The 16683-nt window shown below is 35.9% G+C and overlaps 2 protein-coding genes across 3 annotated transcripts; one reads left to right on the forward strand and one right to left on the reverse strand.

Annotated features, from left to right (window-relative positions):
* Nucleotides 1–2446: 2446 nt before the first annotated feature.
* Nucleotides 2447–5831, reverse strand: LOC110615130 (autophagy-related protein 8i). Its single transcript, XM_021756844.2, has 5 exons — nt 5690–5831; nt 5467–5522; nt 4627–4679; nt 2829–2947; nt 2447–2726 (listed from the first exon to the last, which is right to left on the reverse strand). The coding sequence occupies exons 1-5, from the start codon at nt 5727–5729 to the stop codon at nt 2611–2613; spliced, it is 384 nt and encodes a 127-aa protein (XP_021612536.1). The 5' UTR covers nt 5730–5831; the 3' UTR covers nt 2447–2610.
* Nucleotides 5832–5996: 165 nt separating this feature from the next.
* LOC110615128 lies at nt 5997–16505 on the forward strand. 2 transcript variants are annotated; one of them, XM_021756842.2, is made up of 20 exons: nt 5997–6159; nt 6274–6578; nt 6669–6789; nt 6895–6977; nt 7083–7306; nt 7393–7513; nt 8373–8455; nt 9164–9370; nt 9834–10190; nt 10726–10897; nt 11180–11371; nt 12092–12301; nt 12392–12484; nt 13120–13334; nt 13607–14182; nt 14277–14357; nt 14459–14541; nt 14621–15328; nt 15743–15896; nt 16005–16505. In XM_021756842.2, the coding sequence occupies exons 1-20, from the start codon at nt 5997–5999 to the stop codon at nt 16066–16068; spliced, it is 4212 nt and encodes a 1403-aa protein (XP_021612534.1). In that variant the 3' UTR covers nt 16069–16505. The 2 variants fall into 2 exon arrangements, with proteins under 2 accessions (XP_021612534.1, XP_043813050.1); XM_043957115.1 differs by lacking the exon at nt 5997–6159 and having other exon boundaries at nt 6557–6578; nt 7078–7306.
* The last annotated feature ends 178 nt before the right edge of the window (nt 16506–16683 follow it).

Below are 16683 nucleotides of genomic sequence, written 5' to 3' on the forward strand. Positions count from 1 at the left end.
AGTGGTGGTAGACTGATGTTGACAGTCATGGCATGGTTGTGTGGCGCGGCGGTGGAGAAGAGGTCATATGTAAAATTTTTGGATGGGTTAAATGTATGGAATCGTCAACGACTATACTACTGCAATATTCATATTCAATCAACCGCCTATAGAATCATTTTCCAAAGTGCAGATAGCGCATAAAATCTGAACTCTTTTTTTTTTTTATATATATATATATATATATTTTAATCTCCTAGTTCTAATTTCAGCATAATTAACTAAAATTTTAAATCTTAAAAAAATTTTATTCAATCTGTAATTTTAGAACAACTAAAAAAAATATAAAAGAGATGAAGTATTAAAAATGTGTTTTAACTTTTTTATAAAAAATTGATTATATAAAATTTGAGCCAAAATCAAATTAAAATTAAAGAAAAATCAAATTAAATCTACGAGAATTATTTAGTTTATACGGAAGAAGTATTAGAGATGAGTTTATTTTTTTTATAAAAAATTGATTATATAAAATTTTAGCTGAAATTAAATTAAAACTAGAGAAGATCCAAATTAAATCTAATAGAATTATTTAGTTTAGTTTATAACAATCAAACTTGATGTTAAAGAACTGTGCTCAATTAAAATTATGCATTTTCAATTTATTCCCTCCTTGATTTCTTAAATTTTAATTTTAAATCAATTATAATAACATTTTAAAATTTCATTTTAATTCAATAATTTCATCAAACTTCCTTCAAGATGTGAAATAAATCAATTATACAATAATTTTATCAAACTTCTTTTAAAATGTGAAATAACTCAATTACAAATAGAAAAAAAGAGAGAAGAAAGAAAAAAACTTACAAAACTAACATTGATGATGAGGACTATAAGGTAACACTGATATACTTAGATATTTGATACCTTTTAATAATTTTTGAAAGGAGACCATGCTCGCCTAAAGATGATCCTCTTTCAAATATTGTTAGTGGCCATCCCAAAGGTTTGAAATTCCTCTTTCAAAATTTCTCATTCATGAATAGAGTTTGCTTTTATTGTCGATCCTTGTTGGACTGCTCAACGGAACAACTACTCCTCCGATTGTCTCTTGATGGAGGCATACATGAAGTATAATAATTATACTTGTATTCAAATCACCGTCATAAGTAGAAAATAAGAGGGGCGACAATAGAGGTAAATTAGATGAGATAAGCAGAAGATAAAAGGGGCGACAATAGAGGTAAATTAGATGAGATGAGTAATGAATTAGAATTAGGATACTTTTTGTTTGTATACAACATAAAAAAATAAAAATTTAAAAATTAGTTTAATTTGATTATTTTGAATTTTAATTAAAAAAATCAAATCAAATAGAATGTTGAATAGAAAATTATTCATCTTAGTATTTTGATAACTATTGGGCCATGTAGGAAGGTCAGACCGTAACCTCATTAAAACCCGCTATGTGGTTCCATCTACTAGCGCGGTCCTGACTTTAGATAATTAGGCCGGACAGAGCAGCACTCAGACCTATTAGAGGGAGATCAACTCAAACTGACTTGATGGGTTAATGGGGCAATATACCCCTATATATCCTGGATCGTGTCCATAAGGTGTCGGAGGGAATTGAATGGCCGTCTATGGGAAAGGATATAGTATATCCATATGTACAGCCAACGTGGCTGTGATAAAAAGGTGCGTATGGAAAATGATATAGTATAAGTTATGCGTCACTAGATGACAAAAGGAAAAAAAAAAAAGGAAGCAAAAAAAATATAAATCAAACTAAACTTACCAAAATATATCTTGAGTATATCTCTTTTTGGATCTCAAGCTATCAATTGGAGCTATCTGTGGGAACGAAAGAGATTTTTTCGTCATTGGAGTTCTCATTTTTACCATACCAACTAAAATTTATATGGTCAATTGCGGCAACAACCATATCGGAAATATCCTAAACAATCTGAACTCTACTAAAAAATGAACACAGCTCCCATTTTCTAACCCTACCGCCCCACTAAAACAATCACATGTGTTATTTAACTCCTTCGCCAAGCTCAGCAAGGATTATGCCCCGAACCACCCTATTTGATCATGAGCTATAAACATGGCTCTCTAATTCTAAAATACTGCTTATTGGCTAGGACAAATGTTGCAACAAAGGGACTTAATATCCTGTTTAGTCTAACAGAAAGGCCTACCTCTTTCTGTTGAGCCTACCTCTTTCTTTCTGGATCTCACTATTTAAAATAACAAGTGGAAATAAAATAACAAGTGGAAATTAAGACCTGCCTTTAATAATAAAAAAAACATATCGCTGCCACTTAGAATGAGACTAATTCACCTAAATTAGATTCTTAATCCGACAAAAACTTCTTTAAATTTAAAAAATATGGTCACTTGTGCTAAAACTCGAAAGGGCTTGAATTTTATGTACTATTAGGCCTTTTCCAAAAGGAAGACAAGGTAAAAGAATAGAATTCTTCTTTTATTTGCTTTGGGACAATATCAGATAATTACATGGAAAGCATTTACAGCATGAATGATGACCTCAGATACCAGATGCACATAGCAGTACTAGGTGATAGGCTATAGTGAGAATTGCAAGATTGTACAACAATTTTTAATGGTTTAAGGTTGCAGATACGAAGTAGTAGCATGACCGAAGGTCTTCTCACTGCTGTAACACATGTACAGAAATCCATCCTCGTCCTTGAAGGATTCATAGACAGAGTTCATTAGAGTAGCTGCAGATCATTACACAACACAACATTTCGGAAAATTATTAAAAAGTTTTTCATGCAAAAGAATTTCATGTAGTTATACATAATATATGACAGCAAGTTCACCTGTCTGAGGCAAGGTATTCTTGACGAACACAAAAAGCGCTTTTCCAGGTGTCAAACGAAGCCTGATATTTAGTACATGAATGAATTGCCCTACAGACATGTCTCGAGGAACCAGAAATCTACAATATAAGACAACGAGAGAAGAAATATGTTGACTATTAATTGATATAAATGGAAAGAATACATAATTATGGAACATTTAATCAACATGCACCACACTCAAATAACCAGAGATTCAATATAAAATGCTGCAGGTTACAATAATGTGATCTGGGCTGACACCTACTGACCATCTCTGCATCTCACAATCCAGCACCATATTGCAAAATTAAGTAGAGTGGATTCTTTCAATTTTTTTTTGGAAAAATTAATTTTTCATCTCTAAGGTATATCATAATTAACGGATTTATTTCCCTACTTTTAATATGCAACACTTCAATACTTAAAATTTAATTCCGTCAAAATTAGAGACCACTCCGTAAAAAATGCCGTCAATGACAGAAAAAATGACTGAAGTACCATTTTCAGAATCCAACACTTCAATCAAATTTAATTTCGTCAAACTCAAAAGTCCTTCACGCCATTCTTGCTCGATGATGTCCCTCTGAGTGCTCATTCATCCATTTGATTTCATTCATCCTCGATCGTTAGCCATCCATTATCATCGTGTTGTCGCCCGTTTGCTCGCTGTTCCCGTCGCCTGCCACTAGCTGCGCCTCCCACTTGCAGCGATGATGAGAGCTTCTTCAAGGCTTTGATGAAGGCAATGAGCGGTAACGACGAGACTTTGCAGTTCGACGAAGGCAACAAGATGACATGACTTCACAGCTTTGACTAAGACAACAAGATGATGAGGAGAGCTTCTTCGAGCAGCCATGCGACGATGATGAGGGATTTTTCATGGCCACAATGAAGGCCGTGGAGACAATGAGGAAAGCTTCTTCTTAGCGACAAGGAGGGTTGTTCCTTCAGTGGTAGCAATGACGAGGAATTCTCCTTCGGTGGTGGCATTGACGGGCCGACGACGACTAAGAAAGAATGGAGGGGAGAGATTGACTTGAGGAAAGAAGGGGAAATGGTAGGGAGATGAGAAATGGTAGGGAGATGAGAAACGGTAGAAGAGAAAAGGAGGATAAGGGTATTTTACTCTCTTTCCTTTGATTAGGCTTAAATCACTAACTTAACAGAATTTCTTTTTACGGAGGGACCTAGGACAGAATCAAACTTCAGGGAACTGAAGTACTGAGTTCTAAAAATAAAGAAACAAATCCGTTGATTATGCATACCTCACGGACGAAAAAGTAATTTTCTTCTTCTTCTAATTTTTTTTTTCCCATAAAATCGTCCAAAGACATGATTCTTTATGACTTTTCAAATCAAGAACCCTCTAAAAGTGTAGATCCCCTTAAAAAAGACTTCTAAGACACGGTTCTTGTTTTCAGTCGTTGGAGCCTTTTATTGAATGGATGCCAAAAGACAGTCATTGAGGCATACTCGCCCGTGCAATAGGACTTCAATCAGCTGTATATTCACATCTTTGATGTCATTACAGAAATTCAAGTTTGCAAGTGTCCTATTTTTCACAGAAACCTCATGCCTCAGGACTCAGGAATCCGGACTCAGGTTGTTCGTGAGTGCCATTTTTACTGCTACTAAAAGAGATATTCAACCCTCTTAATCACGCAATACTATAGTTTATAGCTCTAAATTCAACACTCTTATGGGTGAAAAATTACATAATTTTCCAGTAATGTTAGCTTTTCACCATTAAATAACTGAAGTTGAAACCGAAACTTACTTCTTCTTTTCCATTTCAGGAAGGTCAGTTTTGCAATACCTCTCAACAATTACCTTCAAGATAAAAAACAACATCAAAATAATAATGTAAAATAGAGAACAAAACAGCTGCAAATAGTTCAGTGATTTCCAATGTCCAATGCACTCCGCAAGAATCAAACCCATAGCTCAAAACAAGAAAACAAATCAACCATACAATGATAGCTATGCCATTCGCATACAAATTTATATAAATTTGCTTTGCCAGCTAGAATAGTGGTACCTAGCTCCTCCTCAAGCCAGTAAGTGTACTCTATGAGAGGCATGACAAATGCTAGGCTTGCAAATTATCTCGAAAAACTATGCAAGTTAATAGAAAAAGGTCATCAAACTTTCATTTTAATTGGAAAAAAAAAAAAGAAAAAGAAAAAAACCTTTCGTTGAAGCTTTTTCATTCCAAAATTTTCACCACACCAGAATGCATAGTTAAAGAGAGCTGGAATTTGGAAGGCAAATGTCTCAAAAACCCAAAACCTTAAGGAGTCCTCCTTTAAGATGACCTGGCTTTGGCAAATGCTAGAACTAGAGGAACTAATATAGCATGATAACATATTTAATTGGAAAAATACTAAGAAATAAAACCAACTTCAACATACCCGATATTGCAGAAATATATTTTTGAAAATCAACACCAACTAACATCATGTTGATAAGAAATATGCAAATAAATCATTTAAGCCAACACAAGGATAGCAGTAATGGACACTAAGATCCAAACTTGAAATTTCATTGGCAGAGCTAAAATATGATCAATTGAAAACAGAAATGAAGAATAACTAAGAGTCGATTGTTGAGAACTTACAGGAACTCTGTCTGGGTATTTGGCAATAATATCGCGTGATTCTTCGAGTCTTTGCTCTGCAATAAACTTATTGATATGAGAGAAGAAAACTTGAGAAATATTCTTTCATATACAAGCAGATAATGAATGCAAATCCAAATAACTCTCTGATTGTGAAGAATCAACAGAAAAAAAGAGAAAAGGAGTCGAAGAAGAAGAAGATTATAGGGAAAAAAAAACAAACCGGAAGTGAACTCGTCCTTGAATGACTTGGCCTTCCCCATTCTCAATCGGTATGTCTCGAAGTGATCGAGAGAGAGAGAGAGGGAGAGGGTAAATAGGAAGAACACGAAACACGATACTTAATGATTAAAAAAAAAATGATTAGGTGTGCCGTGTGAGAACAGAAGCCGCAAGACGAAGAAGAAAGAACCAGCCCAATCCCATCCGAAGAATTCTAGCTTTTTCGGCCCATTAAATCATAGGCCCTTATTCATATACAACCCCATCGTTAAACTCAACGACCTCAACCCCCGCTAAACCCTCAGGTTATGTCACAGCAGAATTTGCAGTCGATCACAAAGGAAACGGCAGCCATGATGGAGCAGCAAGAGAAGTGGCAGCTTCGAAGTGGGCATTACCTTGGCGAAATCTCCGCTCTTTGTTTCCTTCACCTACCTTCTCACCTCTCTTCTCATCCTTATCTCCTTGCTGGTACTCTTCCACGCTACTGCTTTACTAATTTGAGATCCTGTTTACACATTCGTAAAATTTGAGATTTTTATATTATCTTTCTATTCATATACTCCTGCTTCTTCTTTCATGCAGGCACAGGTTCTCAAATGCTGCTTTATGATTTAGAAGCAGTAAAGATAATAGAATCGTTTCAAGTGTTTCAAGGAATTCGTGTGCATGGAATCACTTGTGGCTTCGTTGACTACCCAGAAGGATCTTCTTCTTCGAGGCTTGCTTTCAAAGTTGTTGTCTTTGGTGAAAAGAGAGTGAAACTGTTCAACTTATATATTGAAATAGCACTGAAGTCCCAAAATCAACCACAAGTTTGTGTAGATTTAGTTTTACTTCACTCCTTACCCAGGTTTAGCCACTGGGTCTTGGATGTTCTCTTCTTGCAGGTATAATTCTTGTGGTTTCATCACTTAATCTCTTACTTAGTTTATTTCCAAATGCTGTTGGTTGTTAATTTGTTTGTTGTATCGAGATAGAACCACGCAGACACTTCACATGAGGAGGGAAGCCATTGCCTTGCCATCGGATGTAGCGATAACTCTGTCCATATCTGGGATATCTCAAGGTCTAGTGTTATTCTTAGAGTCCAATCTCCAGGTGAGTTTTTCGTATCAAGACTATGGATAACTTATTCTTTTTTTTTTTTTTTTTTTTTTCCATTTGATCATGTTGCCTTTTTCTTCTTTTTTTTGGGAACTGTAGAAAGATGCCTTCTGTATTCCATGCGATTGTGGGGAGACAATCTGGAAGCTCTACGAATTGCTTCTGGTACCATATACAACGAGGTGGAATGCTTGATTTAACTCCTCTAAATTTATCCTGTTAGCATTTGTTACACTGTCCAGTTGGATCGACTAGTTAGATGATTGTTTTTATTTGGGTTAGGACAGATCATTATTTGGAAAGTGGTTCTTCAGCATGGAGCTCTACCTTTGACAAGTACCTTGGAAGATGACATGCCTTTGAAGAATTCACGTTTCAAGGATTTCCATCTTCACTGCCAGCAGCATAAAGCAGTCCATATTAGCAGACTTATAGGTCACGAGGGTTCAATATTTCGCATAGTATGGTCCTCTGATGGATCCAAACTGGTCTCAGTCTCTGATGATCGAAGGTGAAGAAGTTCACTAAATCTTAACACATTTAGAATTTTTTTATGTAGTTATTGGACACAATTATACAGTTCCCTCATTGGTACAGTGCTCGTATCTGGGCAGTTAAGGCTGAACAAAAAAATTCTGATAACCAAGAAGTGGAAACTGCTGGCCCTATTTTATTTGGTCATAATGCTAGGGTTTGGGACTGCTGTATCTCTGATTCTGTAAGTTTGATGAATTCTTGGTTTACCTGTGTTCATACAATAATCTTCCTACATGTATGTGAAAAAATTATTAATAATTAAAAAAGAATGAAAATTTATTATCACTGGTTTACAGTTATTGTACAATAGTTTCATTATAATGTTTTTCATGCTTTATGAATTATTTCTATAGTCCAGCTCTTTAAATATGTTAGACAATTCAATTAAAAAATATTTATTGTCAAAAATTCTTTTCAATGGTTATATCTTCATGTTGCATCTTATAATTAGTATGATTCCTTATGATCTCCTCATTGTAGCTAGCAATGTGATTGGATTTTTTTTTTTTGGCCTTCCATAACAAGTGATAGTAATTTTGCTTAAAGATAACTTTCATCATATTACTAGATGTTCCAACTTCCATGATAGATGATAATCAAATTTATGATTAAAGCAACAACATGCGTCCAATAACTGGTTATGCTGTCATCCATCTGTAGTTTATTCTCAATTGACAGAATTCTAAATTCTTTATTTATTTATGTGCAATGCTTTTTCATCAAGTGGGCCTTCAATTTTCATCAAGTGGCACTCCATGGGAGCTAGAGGGGTGATGCAGATTTGGTTTTCTTTAATGCATTTTTAATTAATTACAGGTTCTCCTGTCATTTGCAACTAATTCTTGTGAAAGTGCTTGGTCTAGGCTTATGGTAGTGCCAGCATATTATGCTGAATTTGGCAGATTTATGTTATAGTCATGTTTTTGTTATTAATCTTTAGTACTAGACAAAAGATTAACTCTACACTAATACATGATTTGTGTATCATAGGTTTAAGCAATTTATTTGTAACTGAGTCTCTCTTCCATGTCTTTCTTTAGTTAATTGTCACTGCTGGTGAGGATTGCACTTGCCGTATATGGGGATTGGATGGCAAACAGCTCAACTTGATCAAGGAGCATATGTAAGTTGCAATAGGGTTTTCTCATATCTTCTTTTTCTTTTGAAAGTTGAGTTCTTGTTTTGTGGTATTTGTTCAACTTTCAAATTTTATGGCATAAGATCTGAAGCATCTGAGTTATATAAGAGGAATTGTTAAATTATTTTTTATAAAATATGCAACTTGTGGGCATAATAGAGCTACAATCTCTGCAAGAAATTTCAGTTCATGTCCTCAGTTCTCTAAAGCAGTTTTTCTCTTTTCTCTTCATTATTACTGGTAAGGCATTTGACCAATGTCATATTGGTTTTTCCCCAAGTTATCCATTTCTTATGGGTGGACTGCACTACATGGATTTTATTATTATTACTGTTACTGTTGTTTTCATCATTGTTATGACCATAATCATCGTTATCATCTTCTTCTTTTTCTATAAAAGAAGTCTGACGTCAGGAACTAAGCCTAAGGTGGTTATTTTTTTATTCCAAAAATTTTCTCCATTCTGCTTTTTTTTTCTTGCTTATAATGTGGTAACTCCTACCCTGGTTTGGAGTTACAAGTACTCCATATAACTCATACTTTGCTATTTTTGCCATAATCTATGTCAATCTAGCATCTTTGGTTAATTTTAATAAAATAACAATGAAATATGGGATTATATTACAAACTAATGAAATATTTCAAATAGTCATTCAATTTCTAGAGGACTAATTATGGATTGATAATATGCAGAGGAAGAGGCATATGGAGATGTTTGTATGATCCAAACTCTTCACTTCTCATTACTGCTGGATTTGACTCTGCAATCAAAGTGCATCAACTGCCTGCTTCTTTTCCCCAGAGCTTGGAAGGACAAATTGAACCAAAGTTCATTGATAGGACAGATATATTTACTAGTCAACTCCCAAATTCATCTGAGAATGTTGGTCTCATGGACAGGTAACTCTGAAGTTCCTCTTGGCCAATATAGAACTTAATTTCCCTTGTCGACAGTCGACAAAGCATCTGCTTTTTAAGTTGACAGTAAAAGTGATATAACCATCTGCTGATGAAGATCTGGTCTTTCTAGATAATGTTTTTGTGTTACACCTTCGTTGGGTGATTATAAATGGGTAAAACCTTTGCCTCATTGTTAAAGATGTCCCAGGCCATGATATGCTTTTGGTCTTCTGAAAGATCCAAAAACTGGTTAATAATTGTTCTATTATTTAGGTGTTGATGGAATTTCAATGTGGTAGGTATTGGGACATCTTTGTGGTCAAACCGAACCAAAGTTGGTCCACTCTGCCTCATATACCTCCAAACCTTAGTGTCTGTTTTGTTCTATTGGTGTTTGCTTCATTTGCTAACTTTGTATTTAATGTCAACATTTCATTGGCAATCCTGGCTGTTTTTGCTGCAGTAAAAGTGAATACATACGTTGCTTGCATTTCACATGTGGAGATGTCCTTTATGTTGCCACAAACAATGGTTATCTATATCATGCCAAACTTCAAACCCAAAGTGTGAAATGGACTAAACTTGTCGAGGTCAGTGAGAAGGTACCAATCGTTTGTATGGATTTGCTTACTGAAAACTTGCCCAGGCAGTCCTGTAGTCTTGTTGACTGGGTTGCTTTGGGGGATGGCAAAGGAAATATGACAGTTGTTAGAGTTATGGATAATGCTGAAACTCCTGATGCAGACTTCACTTTGACTTGGTCAGCTGGAAAAGAGAGACAACTGTTAGGGACCTATTGGTCCAAGGCATTGGGACATAGGTAGTGGTTACACATATGCTATTATGATAAAAATGCTTTTTTTTTAACTGTTACTGTGTTTGATATATCTCTATATGGACACATTCCACGGCTGACTTTAACTTGGATGCAGTTATTATTTTTAACTGTTACTGTGTTTAAATAATGACTGATGTATGTTGGAAAAACAGAGGACCATATTTTGTTTACTGATTCATTGCTGTGATTTTCTATTTCCAGTGGATCAGTACCATTTTGGATAGTATTTGACACCAAGGGGAGAGGGGGGGAAGTGTGGATAAAACCATTTTGAGTATTCTGGCCAACCGCTATTTATTTTAGATATTGAGAGAGTTTAATATCATTACACATCTTGTTTAACTTTTTGTCTAAACTCATTAAAATTTCAGTTTTCTTGCTGTTGCAATCTATCACAATCTGATTCTGCATCACCACTGTTGTTACATATACTGTTTCTTTTGCTAGTGAGTGACATCACAATCTCACTTTGTTCTAACTGAAAAGATATTTGAGATCATCAATCTCTGATGTGTAGGTTCATCTTTACTGCTGATCCTAGAGGAGTTTTGAAGCTGTGGAAGTTAAATGATTCTCTATCCTTTGTTTCCCACTCTTGTGCAAGAACCATTGATGTGTCCCTTGTAGCTGAATTCACATCATGTTTTGGAATTCGGATAATGTGTTTAGACGTGTCTTCTGAGGATGAGGTCTATCTCTCTCTCTCTCTCTCTATCTATCTATCTATCTCTCACATCATGTTGTTTTGTAAATCTTAAACAAGTTTGAGGATTATGAAGATGTGCAAAAATTGTTTTGAACTGCAAATCTAGATCCATTATTTGCCATCATAAACAGTATAACAAAAAAGTTCTCTTGATCATGCGAAGTTTATATGTATTTTTTTTCTGCTTCTAGACCACAAAGTGAAATCTTTATGCTGGATTGATCCCATCTGCTGTACTGATGCTCATTATAGCTGAATTTTGCAGGTTCTGGTTTGTGGGGATCTTCGTGGAAATCTGATTCTTTTTCCTTTGTCCAAGGGCTTGTTGCTCTACACACCTGCTGCACCTGAAACAAAAATATTTCCGCTGACTTACTTTAAAGGGGCTCATGGAATATCAACTGTATCTAGCATTTGCATATCCAAGTTAAGCTCCAATGAGATTGAAATCTGCTCGGTATGATCAAAACTCTAGTGTTTAAACATGAATATAATAACTGAAACTTTACAAGTTTTCTAGCATTAGTACATTATTGTGATATTCTGTTCATACTTCCTCACACCCTCACTGGAAGAAAAGCAAAATATATCCATTAGGAAATTGGTCATCTTAAAGGGGAAAATTTGTTCTGTGGTCTTTCAAAAGCAACAGGATTGGCATTTCTTTTGTTTGCTTTAGGATATGGACTCTATCCGATAGGTCTGACCAATTTGATAGAGAAAGGAATTTAAACCAGAAACAACAGCTCAAAGAAATAAGTCAAGCAGGAAATTGTGCAAAGAGGGAATTGTATTGAGTTTAGTAAACCAAAATACAAGCCAAACAGGTTTCTCTAAAGAAGAACTAAAATAATTTCCAGCTCCCAATATTCCCAAGGAAAACACACGATACATTAGATTCCCTCCCTACTATTTATAGTTGCTGGTGTCCACGCACGTGACATGCTCATGCATTACAAACTCTGCTCCCTGAAATTATTCTTGATTCTTCTGTGATCTTCTAGAGTAGGTTATCCGCGTGTCCTTGGCTCTTCCTCTTTGTTGCTCTGCTGTATCAGACTCGGTGACAGAGATATGTATTCTTTATGCATGTTTGCTTGCTTGCAGATGTCATATGCAAATGTGTTTTTGAAGGCCTCCCCTGTAGAACTTTTTACTATATTGCTTCTTTGTGCAGACTGGTGGAGATGGTTGCCTATGCTATTTTGAATATGACCAAGATCAACAAAGTTGGGAGTTTATAGGGATGAAACAAGTGAAAGGATTGAGCTTGATTCAATCTCTATCTAACAATAACAGTTACCCTTATGATTTAGCAAATTGTGGCTATGCAATTGGTTTTGCTTCAACAGATTTCATAATCTGGAACCTTACAACTGAGGCAAAGGTAATACTGCCATTCCTACGCTTCCGTCCCGCCAAGTGATACAGATGTTGCATGGGATAGTACTTTGATGTTTGAGCATGCTTGGGGCAGGTTTTACAAATTCCTTGTGGTGGATGGCGACGTCCTCATTCTTATTATCTTAGTGATATACCAGAGATGGAATCCTATTTTGCATACGTTAAGGTATTTTTCTTTCTTTTGTGTTATTTGAACATTCTTTCCTGAAAAACTTCAGGAGACATACTTTTAAATCCTATGCCCCTGGGTGTAACTGTCTCAATGTTTGACTTGTCTAGAGGTTAGAACTATTATGTAATTACGCAATCATGCAACTGATTAACCTTGATGACAAATAATAATTACTTTGTTCTCATCATTATGTTGTGTTGCAATATATATTTCTTTTTGCAGGTGTGGCAAAACTCCTAATTGTGACTGAAGCCTGTCTTGAAGTGGAACTTTCAAAGTTTTACTAATGCATTTAGGGAATAAATATTCAAGGACTTGGTTAAAATGCAAAAAATATATGACTAATTAATGAGTGTAAATGCATTAAAGTAATGCATTGTGTCCATGAGTTTACTTTTTTTTTTTATTTATTAACAACCTTCAGTAACTAGTGCAAAAAAAAAAAAGGCAATCAAATATGTAACTTTATACCATCAAAAAAGCATCTATAAGGATCTTGAGACAAAATGTGTTAATTGGCAGCGTTTAAATGCTTTTGTAGTTCATGGTTTATTGCTTCGTCATTTCACCTGTTATCTTTGTAAACTTATGTGTTTCTTGCTAAATATTCCTTCTTTTGACCATCTAAGGATGAAGTAATATATATTCATCGACAACGGATACCAAAAAGTGAGATGAAGATATTTCCCCAGAGTTTGCATATCCAGTTTCACGGGAGAGAAATGCATTCCTTGTGCTTTGTATATGAAAATGTGCCCACTGAAGCAATTGGGAAGTGTGGTCTTTTTGATAAATGCAGTTGGGTTGCTACTGGGTGTGAAGATGGAACTGTGAGGTTGACTAGGTATGCAATAGTTAGTACTTGTTTACTTTATTTGACACTGTTAGTTTCATTTCTAATTGATAACTTGTGATGGTGGCAAAATGCTGCAACGCTTATGCTTCCTTTTATGCGGAATTTGGATATTGGTGTGAACTTCATTCTCCCATTTTCATCCTCCCCTCCTTCCTACTTTTCTACCAACTATCACTCTTCACTCTATTTTTACAAGACAATAAATTTAGCAATCACTTGGATCCGTGGGCAACTAATTTTGTATTGGGTTCTGGATATAGATATGCTCCTGGAGTTGAGAGCTGGTCTACATCAAAATTGCTTGGGGAGCATGTTGGTGGATCAGCAGTGAGATCAATATGTTTTGTGTCAAAGATGCACATGATGCCTTCAGATATGACCAACTTATCTGACTGGAGAAATAACCAAAGTGCTTTTGCAGAAGACAGAGCTAATCCATTTTTACTAATCTCCGTTGGTGCAAAGCGGGTCCTAACGTCTTGGCTACTAAGAAATAGGATGCAAGAAAAGAAGAGAAATCCACTTATTGGACGAGAAAAGGACAAGAACGAAAATGGAGATATACCTTGTATAAATGATTCTTCATCAATGTCATTCAAGTGGCTTTCCACTGACATGCCAACCAAAAATTCCAGTACTCATTGGAAAACCAAAAGTATTGACAAAATAAGGGGAATGACTGAAAATGTTGTTATCATGAAAAAGGATGTAAAATCTCTCTCGCATTTACAAGACAAGGGTGAGACAGAGTCAGAAAGTTTGCTTGATGATAAAGTTGAAGATGACTGGAGATACTTGGCTGTTACTTCTTTTCTTGTGAAGTGTACTGGTTCCAGGTGAGATAGAAGTGCATTCATCTTCTCTTAGTGGCATTTCTAGAGATGCTTGTCTAATCTAAATTTTCATTGCTTTTTTTTTCCTCCCTTTCAGGTTAACGGTCTGTTTTATTGCTGTTGCTTGTTCAGATGCCACACTCGCATTACGAGCTCTTGTTTTACCACACCGGTTATGGTACTTGTGATGACAGTTTTTAATTTGATTTACTAAAAATGATTTGCAACTATCTTCTTATTCACTAACTTGAATTTGCTCTTTCTTTTAACTTGTTACAGGTTTGATGTTGCTTTATTGGTCCCTCTGTTATCACCTGTCTTGTCATTGCAGCATGTCATTATTCCTACACACCTGCATGGAGGTATGGCATATTTGAATTTTTCTGCCATTAGTATCCTGCCTGGAGTTGTTAATTTCCTAATCATGCCCTTGATTCACAGAACCCACTTGGATGGGAGAAGTGTACATCCTCATAAGTGGAGCAACCGATGGGAGCATTGCTTTTTGGGATCTGACGGACAGCATTGCATATTTTATGAGGCAGTTGTCAGCTCTTGACGTAAAAAAGCTCATAAATTGTCAGACACGGCCACGTACAGGAAGAGGAAGTCAGGGTGGACGATGGTGGAGATCACTAAAAAGTAGCATGTCTAAGCAAAAGGTAGCTGATGATTTACTTGCTCCTAAGACTGAGGATAGGACTAGCTGCAATTTGGATAACCGGTCAACGGCCAGAGCATCAACAAGTGATGCTGAAAGCTGCACAACATTTTGTTCTCAAACTATGCATAATAAACCTCCTCTTGATGCAGAAACGGATAATGTTAATATCACACCTGAGATAAGTGAAATACAGCCTCTAGATGTTCTCCATAATATTCACCAATCTGGTGTAAATTGTCTCCATGTTTCAAACATACAAGACCCCAGAAATAATGACACTGGTGTTTTGTTCAGTTTGATAAGTGGGGGTGATGATCAAGCCCTTCACTGTCTCAAATTTGATTTGTCACTGTTTTCAAGAGGCAAGGATTCTGAGATTGCCATAAAGGATTCTGTTCATTCTAGTGAAGTTCCAATCAAGAAGTACAGAATCAGATTTTTATATCATGATAGAATCACCTCAGCTCATAGCTCTGCCATAAAAGGTGAAGTCATGCTTACTTCCTTGCTATGTTTATAGTAGTTTCCTTGATGTGTTTGATGTCTTGTGCCACAATTAATCTTCAGGTTGACACCCTTACAGCTAATCAATTCTTGTTATTGCATTTTGGTTAAGAAACTTGCTTCCTGTCCCAACTATTAGTTGCTGCTGATATCCTTGAACACATAATTAACTGGTCTATATTTTAAGGGGATATAAATGGTTTTCTACTATTTCCTGTTTGATAATCAATTATATCTAATGCACTGTTTTCCTATTTCCCTTTCAAAGTACTTGCTAACAGTTGTTAAGATATTTGAACCCTGTGGGAAGAATGAGCAAGGTCTTCTCTGAAGGAATTTGTGAAAGCATCTTTTATGGCTACTGACATATTGTCATTGGTTTTTGTTTCATAAAGGTGTTTGGACAGACGGCACATGGGTGTTTTCTACTGGGCTTGATCAGCGAATCAGATGCTGGGTTCTGAAGGATGACCGTAAATTGATTGAGCAAACTCATTTAATCATCAGTGTTCCAGAACCTGAAGCATTATGTGCCAGAGCCTGTGCAAGGTGAGTTTGGCATCTCAAGAAGTACACCTCCTTTCATACAAACGTTTTACAGTTATTCTGATAAATAACATGATTGTTCTACTTGTGGGTTTTCCGTGTCTTATGCAGTAACCGGTATGAAATTGTGGTTGCTGGAAGAGGAATGCAAATGGTTGAGTTCTTGGCATCTTAGTCATGGATGCTACAAAGTTAATTATGTGGTAGGTTCTGCCGCCTATTAATCCGTATGCTACCTTGTTGGCAGCCATAATGGTGTTACTCATTCATGTGGCACCGACACAGACTCGGTGAGAAGAGGTGCACCAAATTACATAGTGGTTCAATTGGGTTGCTTGCAAATCCAAGCTCTCTACTGATCCACAATTGATTTTGTAATATTACAGTTATGTGCACAATTATGTTTGGGCGAAATTCTGAGACTAATCTCCATTGGACGTTAACCAAAATAAACTGAGGTTCTTTTTGAGGGTTCTACATTGATTTTTACACCTGTAAAAGCTATTTTAAGCTCTTTCTTTTTTCTTGGGCGTGCAACTTTATTGTAATTTTTGGAAATTCCCACTTATGTACCATGTTTCATCATCAAAACTAGTACATTTTTTCCTTTAATTTATAATCGTACGTAAATGAGAAAATAAGGTTGTTTCCCATTAATCACCGACTTCACCAAGGGATACCCCCAGCAACGCGGTTGCCCTAGACAGCTGGTGAAGTTGAGAATTGGCGTAACACGAGTGTCTTCATCTTCAGTTCACATTATCACATCATGAAGCTTTTGTCATGCCTC

This window comes from Manihot esculenta, chromosome 5, assembly GCF_001659605.2.
Source record: "Manihot esculenta cultivar AM560-2 chromosome 5, M.esculenta_v8, whole genome shotgun sequence".
Lineage (NCBI taxonomy): Eukaryota > Viridiplantae > Streptophyta > Magnoliopsida > Malpighiales > Euphorbiaceae > Manihot > Manihot esculenta.